The sequence below is a fragment of the Neurospora tetraspora genome (genome assembly GCF_033439725.1).
Source record: "Neurospora tetraspora strain CBS 560.94 chromosome Unknown B0H65scaffold_6, whole genome shotgun sequence".
Lineage (NCBI taxonomy): Eukaryota > Fungi > Ascomycota > Sordariomycetes > Sordariales > Sordariaceae > Neurospora > Neurospora tetraspora.
Window position 1 is genome coordinate 595,845 of NW_026944388.1, and position 11,564 is coordinate 607,408.

General features: G+C 55.1%; 5 protein-coding genes across 5 annotated transcripts; 2 read left to right on the forward strand and 3 right to left on the reverse strand.

Moving 5' to 3' along the window:
- Window positions 1-203: 203 nt before the first annotated feature.
- B0H65DRAFT_550654 (translation protein SH3-like domain-containing protein) lies at window positions 204-1,049 on the reverse strand (the record flags this gene model as incomplete). Its single annotated transcript, XM_062829754.1, has 2 exons — window positions 204-838; window positions 908-1,049. 2 exons carry the CDS (start codon window positions 1,047-1,049, stop codon window positions 204-206), a joined length of 777 nt encoding a protein of 258 aa, XP_062679108.1.
- Window positions 1,050-1,357: 308 nt separating this feature from the next.
- B0H65DRAFT_471520 (uncharacterized protein) lies at window positions 1,358-3,027 on the forward strand. Its single transcript, XM_062827105.1, has 2 exons — window positions 1,358-1,679; window positions 1,820-3,027. Exons 1-2 carry the CDS (start codon window positions 1,565-1,567, stop codon window positions 2,863-2,865), a joined length of 1,161 nt encoding a protein of 386 aa, XP_062679109.1. The 5' UTR covers window positions 1,358-1,564; the 3' UTR covers window positions 2,866-3,027.
- A 111-nt stretch (window positions 3,028-3,138) lies between these two features.
- On the reverse strand, window positions 3,139-4,359 carry B0H65DRAFT_429813 (cysteine synthase; the record flags this gene model as incomplete). Its single annotated transcript, XM_062824847.1, has 2 exons — window positions 3,139-4,136; window positions 4,227-4,359. The coding sequence occupies 2 exons, from the start codon at window positions 4,357-4,359 to the stop codon at window positions 3,139-3,141; spliced, it is 1,131 nt and encodes a 376-aa protein (XP_062679110.1).
- A 597-nt stretch (window positions 4,360-4,956) lies between these two features.
- Window positions 4,957-8,832, forward strand: B0H65DRAFT_471526 (YL1 nuclear protein-domain-containing protein). The gene is made up of 2 exons (XM_062827106.1): window positions 4,957-7,369; window positions 7,433-8,832. Exons 1-2 carry the CDS (start codon window positions 5,233-5,235, stop codon window positions 8,461-8,463), a joined length of 3,168 nt encoding a protein of 1,055 aa, XP_062679111.1. The 5' UTR covers window positions 4,957-5,232; the 3' UTR covers window positions 8,464-8,832.
- Window positions 8,833-9,882: 1,050 nt separating this feature from the next.
- B0H65DRAFT_251267 (cell division control protein 42) lies at window positions 9,883-11,128 on the reverse strand. The gene is made up of 4 exons (XM_062822463.1): window positions 10,866-11,128; window positions 10,575-10,694; window positions 10,070-10,448; window positions 9,883-9,982 (listed from the first exon to the last, which is right to left on the reverse strand). The coding sequence occupies exons 1-4, from the start codon at window positions 10,883-10,885 to the stop codon at window positions 9,911-9,913; spliced, it is 591 nt and encodes a 196-aa protein (XP_062679112.1). The 5' UTR covers window positions 10,886-11,128; the 3' UTR covers window positions 9,883-9,910.
- Between the last annotated feature and the right edge of the window lie 436 nt (window positions 11,129-11,564).

Here is an 11,564-nt window from a genome sequence, read left to right on the forward strand (position 1 = left end):
ATAGAATTCTTTTGCCCCGGGGATTTATCATACATGTACATGGTATACACAGCGGTCGTCTGTTCCCCCTTTTCACAGATCCCGGCTTTACTCTCACTTCGAGGTCACTGTAGCTTCCTCAAAAAAAAAAGGGGATATCCCATAAGTTTCAGAGAATAATCCCCTCTCACATCCCATCATCACCCATCCAGGCCCAAAGAAGCTTAGTTCTTCTTCTTAGACTCCTGACCCTTCTGCTTTCCACCACCGCCACCAGTACCGCCCGTCAAGCCCTTACTGCTCAACACCTTCCTCATCTTCTTCCAGGCGAACACGTACTGCTCGACGCTGCCCATGTCATGCTTGGGCTGGCGCATGTACATGAGCTTGGCGCGTCTCGCGCGCTTGGCCCGCCTCTTGATGATCTCGATGCCCGCCACGTTCTTGTTGTAGATCTTGTACCACATCTCGACGCCGACCTTGCCGAGGTGGTTTCTGAGGAGGATGGCAGTGTCGATGCCCGAACGGCGGATGGCCAGGCACACGCCCGCAAAGGGTTCGCCGCCGCGACGGTGCGTCACCATGAGCACGTCGCCGACGCGGGCGGCGTGGCGCGCCTTGGAGAACAGGGCGGTGCGCGCACCGGTCGGGTCCATGCGCGCGATCTGCTGCTGGGTCAACAGCGGCATCGGGTCCGAGGGAGGCTTGGTCATGAGCGGTGGCAGCTTCGAGTTGGCGATCTTGAAGGCTTTGGACTTGGTTACTACGCTCGAGGGAGGAGGGGTCGTCGGGTTCTTGGGGCGTGTGAAGACGGCGAAAGCGGTGCGAGTCTGCTTGGTCTTCTTATCGGTGATCCTGACTGTTGTAGTGGGTGTTGGTTAGCTATGTAGGTAGATCGGATGACACAAAAGGTGACGTGAGGCCGTACAGAAGTTGTGATCGGGCAGGGCGCCGGTAGACTGGGTGGTGGAAGCAGCGACGGCTGTCGCATAGCCCCGGATGAGGGACTGGCATAGGCCGGCCTTGAGGCAGCCCAGAGGCCGTCGGGAGAGCGGTGCTGTCACGTTCATGGTGTGTTGTCGTGTGCGGTGTCCCGGACTCGGAGTCGGACTCTCTGGACCGCCAGAAGTGGAATTGGCGAAGCAGTGGCAGCTCTCCTCCACGGCCAAAGGTCGAATTCGCGGGACCCGGGGCGGGCAGGCTGCACAAGACGTTGGAAAATGGATCTTCGAGCAAGACGGTGCTGGCTCCCGATTGGCCGTGCGCAAGGTACAAGACCCATAAAAAAGTGTATGGTCCAATCACAAGCCTCATTCGCGGCTACAGGGGGGTTACTTTTTGACGCCGGGCTGTCTTGCGCTTTTCCCTTGGCGACAAATGACAATCCCCTCCACGCCTTCTTGGGTCCGCTCGCACGGTTGGGGTCGCGAATTCAACATCGAAGAACCACTTTTATTTACGTCCGTCCGGTTTCCCGTCTCCAGTCGACTCCGGTCTCTGGCCTCCAACTCCCGACTCCTTCTTCGTCCTCCGTCCCCTCCGAATCCGGTCGCGTCCCACCAACCCCGACCGACCGCACACCAACATGGCCGGCAGAGCTCCCCAGCATGCCCTCTGGGTAGGGTGCAGGGCAGTCCCCGAGGCTCTTTCGAAGCCCGCGCAGCAATCCAGATGCTTGTCGTCGACCGTACCTCGCCAAGGCATGTCTCCCAAACCGTCACCATCTGTCGCTTCTGTCGCTGAAGCTCGATATGCGAATGCGATAAACCCCGCTCGGCTTCATGGCAGTCACCACATGGCTGTCTTCATCCAGACCTGCTAACACATCCTCCGCCTACAGCCACCTACCCCGTCGTCTCCTTCAACAAGACCTCGTCCCCCGAACTCAAGGAAGCCCTCGAGACCCTCCGTGAAAAGGTCATCCTTCCCACCTACCTGCCGCCCGAACTACGACAGAAGATCTTCAACAAGAAGTATGAGAAGGAGCTTGCGCACGATCCCGTCACCATCCAGATCGATGGCCAGCCCCAAAGGTTCACCTACATCAACATGCTGACGGACATGCCCAACACCCCCAAGAACATCCGGGTCGCCCTCCTGAACATGAAGAACGGCGGCGACTTTGCCAACCTTTCCGGCCTCCTCGAGGGTATGCACCGCGCGAACCGCAAACTCCCATACTGGCTCTCTGCCCAGATTGTCCGGAAAGCATGCAAGGCCGGCCATCTGCAGCTCATCCTTAACGTGGTCCGCGACGTCAAGCGCACCGGCTTCACGCTCGAGCGCCACGAGACCGTCAACGAGCTCCTGCACTGGATTCAGCGTTCTGCCTGGAAGAGCGACTACAGCGAGCCCGAGACGCGCAAGGCGCTTAAGGAGGTTCAGGAAATTTTGGAAGCCCTGGAGGGCGACGAGAGACACACGAGCAAGGACCGCAAGAGGCAGCAGGCCGTTACGGGGTTCCCGTACCAGCGCGACCCTCAGTTCCTCGCCGCCAGGCTAAACTTGGCGGCCGAGCTCGCTGCTCGCCAGCCCGACAGCGCCAACGACGTCAAGAACCTCGTCAAGTACGCCGAGCAGCTGGTCAAGTTGTGGCCCGCGGACAAGGCCCTCTTGGATATGTACACGGATGAGGCCTACGTTGCCAGGGTCGATGTCCGGTACCTCATCAAGCCCCAAGTGCACCTTCGCTATGCTAGTTTCATCCTCCAGGGCTTGAAGCAGGCGGCCAAGATCGTCGGGCAGACCGGGCATGGCCCGCTGGCGGCGCAGTTGATCAACAGGGCGGCTGCTGTCGAGGCGGAGAGCCAGTTGGCCTATGCCAAGGTTGACGATGGCATGGCCGGCCAGAAGATTTACGAGATGGTTGTTGGTGGAAAGAAATAAAGGCTTGTAGGCAATGATTAACAGAACGAGCTGTTTCCAATCTTTCTCTCGTCATCCTCTCGCGAGGTATGGTACGTATAGGCGACTAGCTTTGTATATGTAGGATATATGACGGACTGTAAGATACCATGAGTTGACAAATGGCACAAAAGTAGACAAAGAACCCTGAAACTTTTTTTTTTCTCATGAACGATACCCAATTACCTGCTATGTACACTAAACCATTTGTCTTCTTCTTTCTGTTTGTTTGTTTATGTTTCCTTTCTGTCCCGACTATGGCAGAACGATATACTTCTGCAAGTGCTCGGGGATCGCGCCCAAGAGGTTCTTCTGCTCCAACCACTTCCTCGAGAACAACCGGTCCGCATACCTGTACGCACCATCGCACAGCATCGTCACAACCGTCGATCCCTTTCCGAGCTTCTCCGCAACCTCCTTAGCCGCAACGACGTTGAGGGTCGAGCTGGCGCCAAGGTACAGGCCCTCCTCATCCAGACACCTGTACACCATCTCAATGGTCTTCTCGTCGCTGATGGTCATGGATCCATCCACCAAGTCCACATCCTGCTTCAAGTTGTCGGTGATGCGGCCCTGGCCAATGCCCTCCGTGATGCTCGACCCGCTGCGCTCAACCAGCTTGCCGCCCGAGCTGAAGTACGAGTGCAACACACTCCCAGGGGGGTCAGCCAAGAAAGACTTGACCCTGCCGCCCGAAACCTCCTTCAGATACCTCGTCGTGCCGGCAAAAGTGCCACCGGTGCCCGTCGCGCAAGTGAACGCATCGACTTTACCTCCCGTCTGCGCCCAAATCTCGGGGCCGGTCGTCTCGATGTGCGCCCTCCGGTTGGCAATGTTGTCGAACTGGTTCGTCCACACGGCATTGTCCAAGTGCTCGGCGTGCCGGCGCGCCTGGTGGTTGTAATTCTCCGGGTTCTCGAACGCGACGGCGGGCACAGGGTACACCTCGGCGCCCAGCAGGCGGAGCAGGTCGATCTTGCCCTGCGACTGCGTGTTGGGCATGTAGATGACCAGCTTGTAGCCCTTGGAGCGGCACACGTGCGCCAGGCCGATGCCGGTATTGCCGGCGGTGCCCTCGACGACGGTGCCGCCTGGCCGAAGCAGGCCGCGCTCCTCGGCGTCCTTGACGACGTAGAGGGCCGCGCGGTCTTTGACGGAACCGCCGGGGTTCATGAACTCGGCTTTGCCGAGGATTTCGCAGCCGGTTTCTTCGGAGAGACGGTTGAGGCGGATGAGGGGGGTGTTGCCGATAGCTTAAGGGAGAGAGAGAGGTGAGTGTTAGTGGTATGTTATTTGTTGAAGGAGACGTAAGAGGATATGACTAGGTAGGAAAAGAAGCATACCTCCGGTCAAGCCCTGGGCGATACCCTGCGCCTTGGAGACGTTAAGGAGGTATTGGGAGGGCTCTTGCGGCGCGACCGCGGCCATCCTCCGGAGGGAGGTGGTCGCAAAGGTACGGACGCCGTGACGGAACATCGGGGATAGGTCGTATATGTAGGGCAAGGAACGAGTGCGCGTGCGCTACAGGTTGGACCAAGATATGCAGACAATGGTCACACGAGGGAACAGAAAGAGGGAAAGAATATCAAGAGAATGAATTATTCGAAACACTACTTCCTCTCAAAAAGAACGACTAACGACTCATCAGTTTCCAGTTACGAGCGTTGGGGGGGGGCCAAGTAGTACCGAATGACGGAATCCGGGTAGTGGGGCCATCCTCAGCTTTAACCGGGCGGCCGGGCGGCGATTATCGGACCACCAGATTCCCGCTGTCACTGACCTCACATTGCGATCTTGCCCGAGAAAACAGTGAACAGTCCAGCGACTGAGCGGTACCAGCAACAGGGAAAAGTCGGGGCAACTGCACCAAAAAGGAACATGAAAGCATGAACCGTGGGGTTCGGATTTCAGGAACATGTTGATTGGTCGCCCTGGGATTTCAGGCGGGTGATGTCAAAAAGTTACAGCGGGGAAGGGACAATCCCGGGGAGCATGTCCCTATCACTTTCACGAGCAGCGAACGGTAGGTACCGCCTGGAGGTAACTCTACACTAGTGGAAATTTGGAGATCTTTCAATCTTCAACCAAACAACATCAATATTTCTGGAAGGGAAAAAGTTATCACCACGCGTCATTCGATTCGGCATCAGTTCCGACAACGAGCACATTTGTATCTTTTTAGGCTTCGACTATACGCGATCTTGTAACTTCTAGTTATCTCTTCGAGCAACAAGGAATCGGCGTCCGATACCACCAATATTTTTCCCACGATGAAGTGGTAAACGCGGCGCATCGTTAGACACCAGTTATTCTGCGTTCCTCGCAAAGTGGGCGACATCGACGGCAAAAATGACGACCTTGGATCTCAATCTCGATCCCAAACACAAACATCCCGACTTGCCCCTCCCAAAAGAGATCAACGAAGAAGATTGGAGCGATTCCTCAGACGATAGCGATGTCGAAACTGCCAACGACGGCGAGGTCGCCAAACAGCCGCAGCAGCAGGTGGAATGGCTTGCCACCTCGCGCGCGAAGAGGTCCACGGCCGGTAACCGCATGAAGTCGATGCTCGCCAACGAGGAGCCTGCCGCCGAAGACTCGGATCTCGAACTCCTCTTTGCCGAAGACGAAGACGACGCTGGCTTTACCGACGAGGACAAGGATGACGCGTCCGATGTCCAGATGGACTCGTCCTCGGACGACGAAGACGACAAGGAGGGCGCCGCTGCCGACGACCTCGAGGGTGAAAAGGAGCTGGAGCGCCAGGCGAGGGAGAAGAGGAACGCGCAACGGAAGAGGAAAGCTCAGGAGGCTATTCCCATGAAGTTCAGGAAAAAGGTCCGCATCGAGCAGCCGCCGTCAGCCACAGGAGAGAGTGCCGCCGGGAGTCCCGCCCCGTCGACGACCGGCACCCCTGCTGCCTCCTCTGTCCGGCAAGGACCGACTCCCCGCCCGCCTAGACCCAAGAAAAAGTCGGAAAGGACGAGTTGGTTGCCGACCCCGGCCGATATGCCCACGCGAGCGTCCGAGCGCAGGACGACCAAGATGAGCAAGGAACAGCTTCATCAGAAGATGATCGACGACGAGATCCGCCGGAAGAAGCTGATGGAAAAGATGGAGAAAAACGCAAAAAGGCTGGAGGCATTAAAAAAGCCACCAATGACGCAGGCGGAGCGGCTGGCTGAAGCAGCTCTTGTGGAAAAGAGGAACGAGAAGAGCTTGAATAGATGGGAGGAGGCGGAGAAGGTGAGGGAAGAAGAACGGTTGAGAAAGATCGCGGCCTTGAACAATCGCAAGCTTGACGGTCCGGTGGTTACTTTCTGGAGTGGTATTCAGACATTGGAGGAAGGACAACAGAAACACGTTGGCAAGATGGTGTCTATGGAGGAGAAGCCGGTTAGGAAGAAGAGGCAGTCAGTTAGTGCTACTCTTGCCGCTCAGGAGGCGGCCGAGAAAGAGAAGGCCAAGGCTGAGGAAGCCTCCAAGCAACCACCATCGACTGAGCAGGGAGATATCCAGCCGACGGAGGCGACAACCAAACAGGACAATAAGGCGGAGGCACAAGTGGAAAAAACAGATCCGTCAACAGCATTGCCCGAACAGCCAAAAGAGCCAATGTCAACTCAAGACGTTGTTATGAAGGATGCACCCGAACAACCACAGCAAACACAACCTCCACAACCACCACAACCTCCTACACTCGCACCTATTCGAGGTCCTATGGCCCCACCACCTATCCCTCCTCCACCGCCGATGGAAACGAAGACTACACCCTCATCTGGAGTTCTAGCCGCCCCTGTTCTAGCCCCACCAGCAGGAGTTGCGCCTCCTATGCTCGATGCTCAGATGCCCGGGCTTGCATTTCCTTTCAGCAACGGCATGTCTAATGTCCTTGCGCCGCCTAACACTACTTCGCCCCTTTCAATGCCTCCGTCTTCCGGAGGGTTGAGCACTCCTGCTCCACCTCCAGCTCCAGCTCCTCCTCTCATTTCTGCACCGGTGACAACATCAGCCCCTACGACCACTCTCACCTTTGCGCCTACACACATCCCAGCATCGGCTCCTGATGTTGATCTACCCCCTCGTGATACATCTTCACCAGCTACTACAGTGATTACAGCTACTATTCAGACTAAGCAGGCACCGACGCCGCCCTCTTCGCAGCCCGCCACACTTAGCCCCGAGAAAACAAACAAGGAGAATAAACCGGCGGTGCCACAGAAGAACGACAAGGGTGAAGGGGGTGGCAAGGGCGAAGAAAGTAACAAGGAGAAGAAATCCGAAAACGCGGAGAAGGGACCAGATGGACCTCAGGAAGGGTCAACAGTACCCACTGATCAACCTGCCGCCGAAGGAGTAGAAGGGAAAACGGTGAACAAAGTCACCCGTAGCTGCATCATTCTACAGAATTTCGATGAAGCCGCTATCAAGGATAAGCAAGTCCAGACGCAGATTATCTTTGGGAGGAGGATGGAGAAACTTGCCAGTGAGTTTCCCCCCATTGCTCTTTGACATTTCTCTTTGCTTCAGATACTAACAATCATCAAAGAACCCGCCCACTCTCCACTCTGCGTCGTAACCGGCCACCCAGCCCGTTACCGGGACCCCAAAACCGGTCTCCCTTACTACAACGCCTACGCCTACCGCGAGATCCAACGCGTGCATAGGGGTGATTACAAATTCAGTGCGCTGTTAGGAGCGTACGTAGGCAGCGTGACGTACGCAGCCAAGGGAGTACCAGAAAGGTTCTTGAACCCCAACGGAAAAAGATCAACACCAAAAGAAGATCCAGCGAAGCTAGCGAAGCTGAAAGAGGCTCAGGAAGCGGAGAAAGAGAAAGAGAAACAGGCTTCCGAAAAGGCCAAGGAGGTCGAAGCCGGGGACAAAAAGCTGGATAATGTTCAAGCCACTGAGCTCCCGCCTCTGAGGGAACCAAAGGTGCCGCATCTGCCACGAAGGGCAAGTGGCACAGAGGTGACTACTACAAAGGCGAGAAGTAAGAGCACGAGCAAGGAGACGACGATACCGTCTGAGCTGAAAGGGAAATCATCTACGTCTTCGTTACCAGCGACGATGACGGGGCCGGTGGTTCAGGCTAAGCTGGAGCCGATTGATGATGTTGCTCTTCCACCTACTAAAGCGGCAAGTGCTCCTGCGCCACCTACCTCAAAACCAACGGCGGCGACAACGACGACAGCAAAACCATCACCACAACTGTCAACGCCAACGCCGCCACTACAAACTCAAGCCCAGTTCAAACTTGTGGATGACGCGGAGACACGACAACAACGACAACAACCACCACCGGCGGAATCGACTTCATCGTCAAATTCACAGTCAACAAAAACACCCAAGGCATCACAACCGCAAGGCCAGTCTTCCCAGGCTCCTGCTCCAACCCAAAATTCAGCTGCGGTTGCAGCTTTTGCTCCAGCTCCAGCTTCAACCAAGCCAGCCGGGCCAGTCGAGCCATCCAAGCCAACCAAGCCAGCCGAGCCCGTTGAACCACCACAGCCTCCTCAAGCACCACCCGTGGCAGATGCTCGCTTCCAACCCGCTCCTGTGCCGGATATGTCGTAGCGTGAACATGGCGCATCGAATAGGGAGAGGAGGCCTCGGAGGAGTTGTTGGTTGGATATGGTCCTCAACCGGTCCAGATGAGTTTGATATGCGGATATAGTGTGGGGAGTAGTCTAGTGTACTACTAGTGTACCATCGTTAGTGTTCGAACATGGATGGATGGACAAAAGTAAATGTAGGAGTAAGGTATGAATGAGTATGTGTAGGAGTAAGAATAGGAGTGGGAATAGGAGTAAGCACAGGAGAAAGCGATGAGCAAGACATAGCATAGGGAGGGGACTCAGAGGGCATATATGGCATGCATCTTTCAACTAACTAAACTGTATAGATACCAAAATAGTGAAAAGAGTAAAATGACACACCACCCACCACCCACTTCATCCTCAATGAAACTGTATGTAGAGATGCCGAAATAGTAAATTAGCAAATGAATGAAGGATAACCACCACCCGCTATATCTATGAAGCCGAACTTATTCCTCCCTCAGAGATCAAACAATGCTAACTGTACGTGGGTTGCTACGCTGAATATGGGGTCGGCTTCAGCAATATATGTGATAGGTCAAGACTGTTCATCATAATGGGATATGTTGAGAATCACATGCAAAACCCAGTGATTTTCGGTAACTCCTACGCCAAGCCGTCTGATATGTACAATGGAGAAAATCCACGAAATGGAAATCGAAATCCGGAAAGTATATCACCACCGGATAAGATGCATCTTGACTTGTTTACTTCTGTTACCCTATGGCTCTCGTTTCCTTCATAACTCCTAACACGATAGGTCAAAATCAGATTCCAGAGGAACAAAGAGTTATTAAGAAATTCTTGAATCCAATATGATGGTAATAGTAATATGTGCGAGCAGTAACGGACAGAGCTTGGTCAGATAACGAATGAACACCAGAAGTCTTCCGCGCGCAGACATCGGGATGATGCCGGCGCGGTTTCTTGGTACGTTCATTTTTTTTTCTGGCCCGAGTGGAGAGAAAGGCGGCTCCTCTCTCTGATCATAGGGAATCAACCACAACCACAAGCCAACCTAGGTCAACTTAGGTCTCCCTCTCCCATCCCTCACATCTCCAGTCTCCTTCCCCATCCCCTTGAACCGAAAGGAAACGACCTGGCCAGGTACGCTCTGCGATACCTCTCTTTGTGCGATGGCGCCAGGTCGATTCGTTTCCCCCACACATGCTCAACCTCCCTCCTTTCCCTCCCAACTCCTCAGCTCCGTCCGTCTGGGTATCGGTATGCAGGCTGTCGGCTCGTCACTGCTTTAATTGCACTCTAAATAACGGGGTAATATCGAGGCGCCCTATGCCGTTTAGATGTCGATCTGTGAATGTCTCCCTTTCCCACCCCCTTCATTTCATGGTCGCTTCCGGGTTGTAACAAAAAACGGGGCCGGCGGGGCCAAAAACATTCCTCACTGCAGGAGTATCCCGGTCTCACAGAATCAAGCACTTCTTGTCCCTTTTACTTGTCTTTTTCTGAGGCGGCTCCAGTGCCGCAACGATGGCCTAAAAAGTGGGTGTCAGCTTTGGGGACTTGACGACTCACCGACAATAGCCGTCCTGGGAATATGCTATTGTCCTGGGAATGCCTACCTCATCAAACACGTTCTTGAGTCCTTCCTGCGTCAGCGCACTGCACTCGACGTACTTGACGGCGTCAAGATCCTGGGCAAGCTTCTCTCCCTGCTTGAACTCTATCATTGACTGCTTGCGCTGGGCAAGCTTGTCCCTCAGTTCCTTGTCGGAGCGCAAATCCTTCTGCGTTCCGACGATGAGGAAGGGCACGCCGGGGCAGTGGTGGTTGACTTCGGGGGCCCATTTCTGGGACACGTTTTCGAACGAGGCGGGCGATGCAACGCTGAAGCAGATAAGAAAGACGTCGGTCTGGGGGTATGATAGCGGACGTAAACGGTCGTAATCTTCTTGTCCTGCAGTATCGAACAGGCCGAGCGTGTAGGGCTCATCACCGATCCTGAAGGGGGTTGCGCTTATCAGCTAAAGTCCGGATGAAGATGGGAAGCGGGTGGGTGTTGGCTTTGGCTGCACGTGTGCATGCGCGCATTGATGGGATCGGGGAATTGAGAGAAGGGCAACGTACATGACGGTGACGGCATAGTTGTCGAAAACTGTCGGCACATATTCCGAGGGGAACTTATTTGTTGTATAGCTGATGAGGAGACATGTCTTTCCAACGGCACCGTCACCGACGACTACGCACCTAGAGAGGGAGGGATAACGGTTAGCCTTGTGTTGCTTTTGACTGAATGCGATTGCGATCCGGGAAATGGGACAATATGCATCCCAAAGATGCGTGTAAGTGAAGTCAAGCACAGAGCGGAGCGGTCTAGACCGTCACCACAGCAGCACGCTTGTAGCACTCTATACATACTTGATAGTTCCCGTCACCATGTTGTTGACTGATGGCGCCCCAGACGGGTTGCAGGACGAGTCGCGGGCTTGATGCTAGGCTAAGAGCTCGACGACGGAGGTGACAGAAGATGGAGGAGCGATGCAGCGAAGCACTCTCCTTATCGCGCGCTGTGATCAACGGTGAATCGGTGTGGGCGACGGCGGAGTGGAGTCGAAGGGATAAGACGAAGCGGTTTAGGTTGGGGGGTGGGATGGATGGATGTTGATGTTAGGTTGGCGGTGGTGGCCGGGCACTTTTGGCGGTACGGGGAACGGACAGAGTGGTCGATGACGGAGTGAGAGGGTTTGCTGCTGGGGGAGTTGGAGTTGATGGCGGGAGTAGGTGTCCCAGACGAGTAGAGTGTGATGGAGAGTGGGCGCGAAGAGGTAGTAAAGTGTTATGGTAGTGAAGACTGAAGCTCACTGTAGGCGGCGGGCGGGCGAGTTGCGGTGGATGGAGAGCGGAGGGAGTGATTGAGTGGATGGAATGGGTAGACGATGGGTGGCCTGGGTGGATGGTGGAGGACCTATGAATGGCTGCCCTGGCCTTGCAATGGATTGGACGGATTGGATGGGGGGAATGGGGGATGGGGATCCGACCGCCAGTGACAGAACAGCGATCAGTTGGTCTATTGAGAGGATATCTGTATGAGGCGTAACGTATGCCAGAAAGGGGATG

Excerpts from the sequence above, each read along its gene's own strand:
- B0H65DRAFT_251267 (XM_062822463.1), bottom strand. The coding sequence starts at position 10,885 with ATGGTGACGGGAACTATCAA. Across the intron at positions 10,695-10,865 it reads ATGGTGACGGGAACTATCAA|GTGCGTAGTCGTCGGTGACG; the intron begins GTATGTATAGAG and ends CTCCCTCTCTAG. Across the intron at positions 10,449-10,574 it reads AACTATGCCGTCACCGTCAT|GATCGGTGATGAGCCCTACA; the intron begins GTACGTTGCCCT and ends AACCCCCTTCAG.
- B0H65DRAFT_471520 (XM_062827105.1), top strand. The coding sequence starts at position 1,565 with ATGGCCGGCAGAGCTCCCCAGCATGCCCTCTGGGTAGGGTGCAGGGCA. Across the intron at positions 1,680-1,819 it reads GTCGACCGTACCTCGCCAAG|CCACCTACCCCGTCGTCTCC; the intron begins GCATGTCTCCCA and ends CTCCGCCTACAG.
- B0H65DRAFT_471526 (XM_062827106.1), top strand. The coding sequence starts at position 5,233 with ATGACGACCTTGGATCTCAATCTCGATCCCAAACACAAACATCCCGAC. Across the intron at positions 7,370-7,432 it reads GAGGATGGAGAAACTTGCCA|AACCCGCCCACTCTCCACTC; the intron begins GTGAGTTTCCCC and ends CAATCATCAAAG.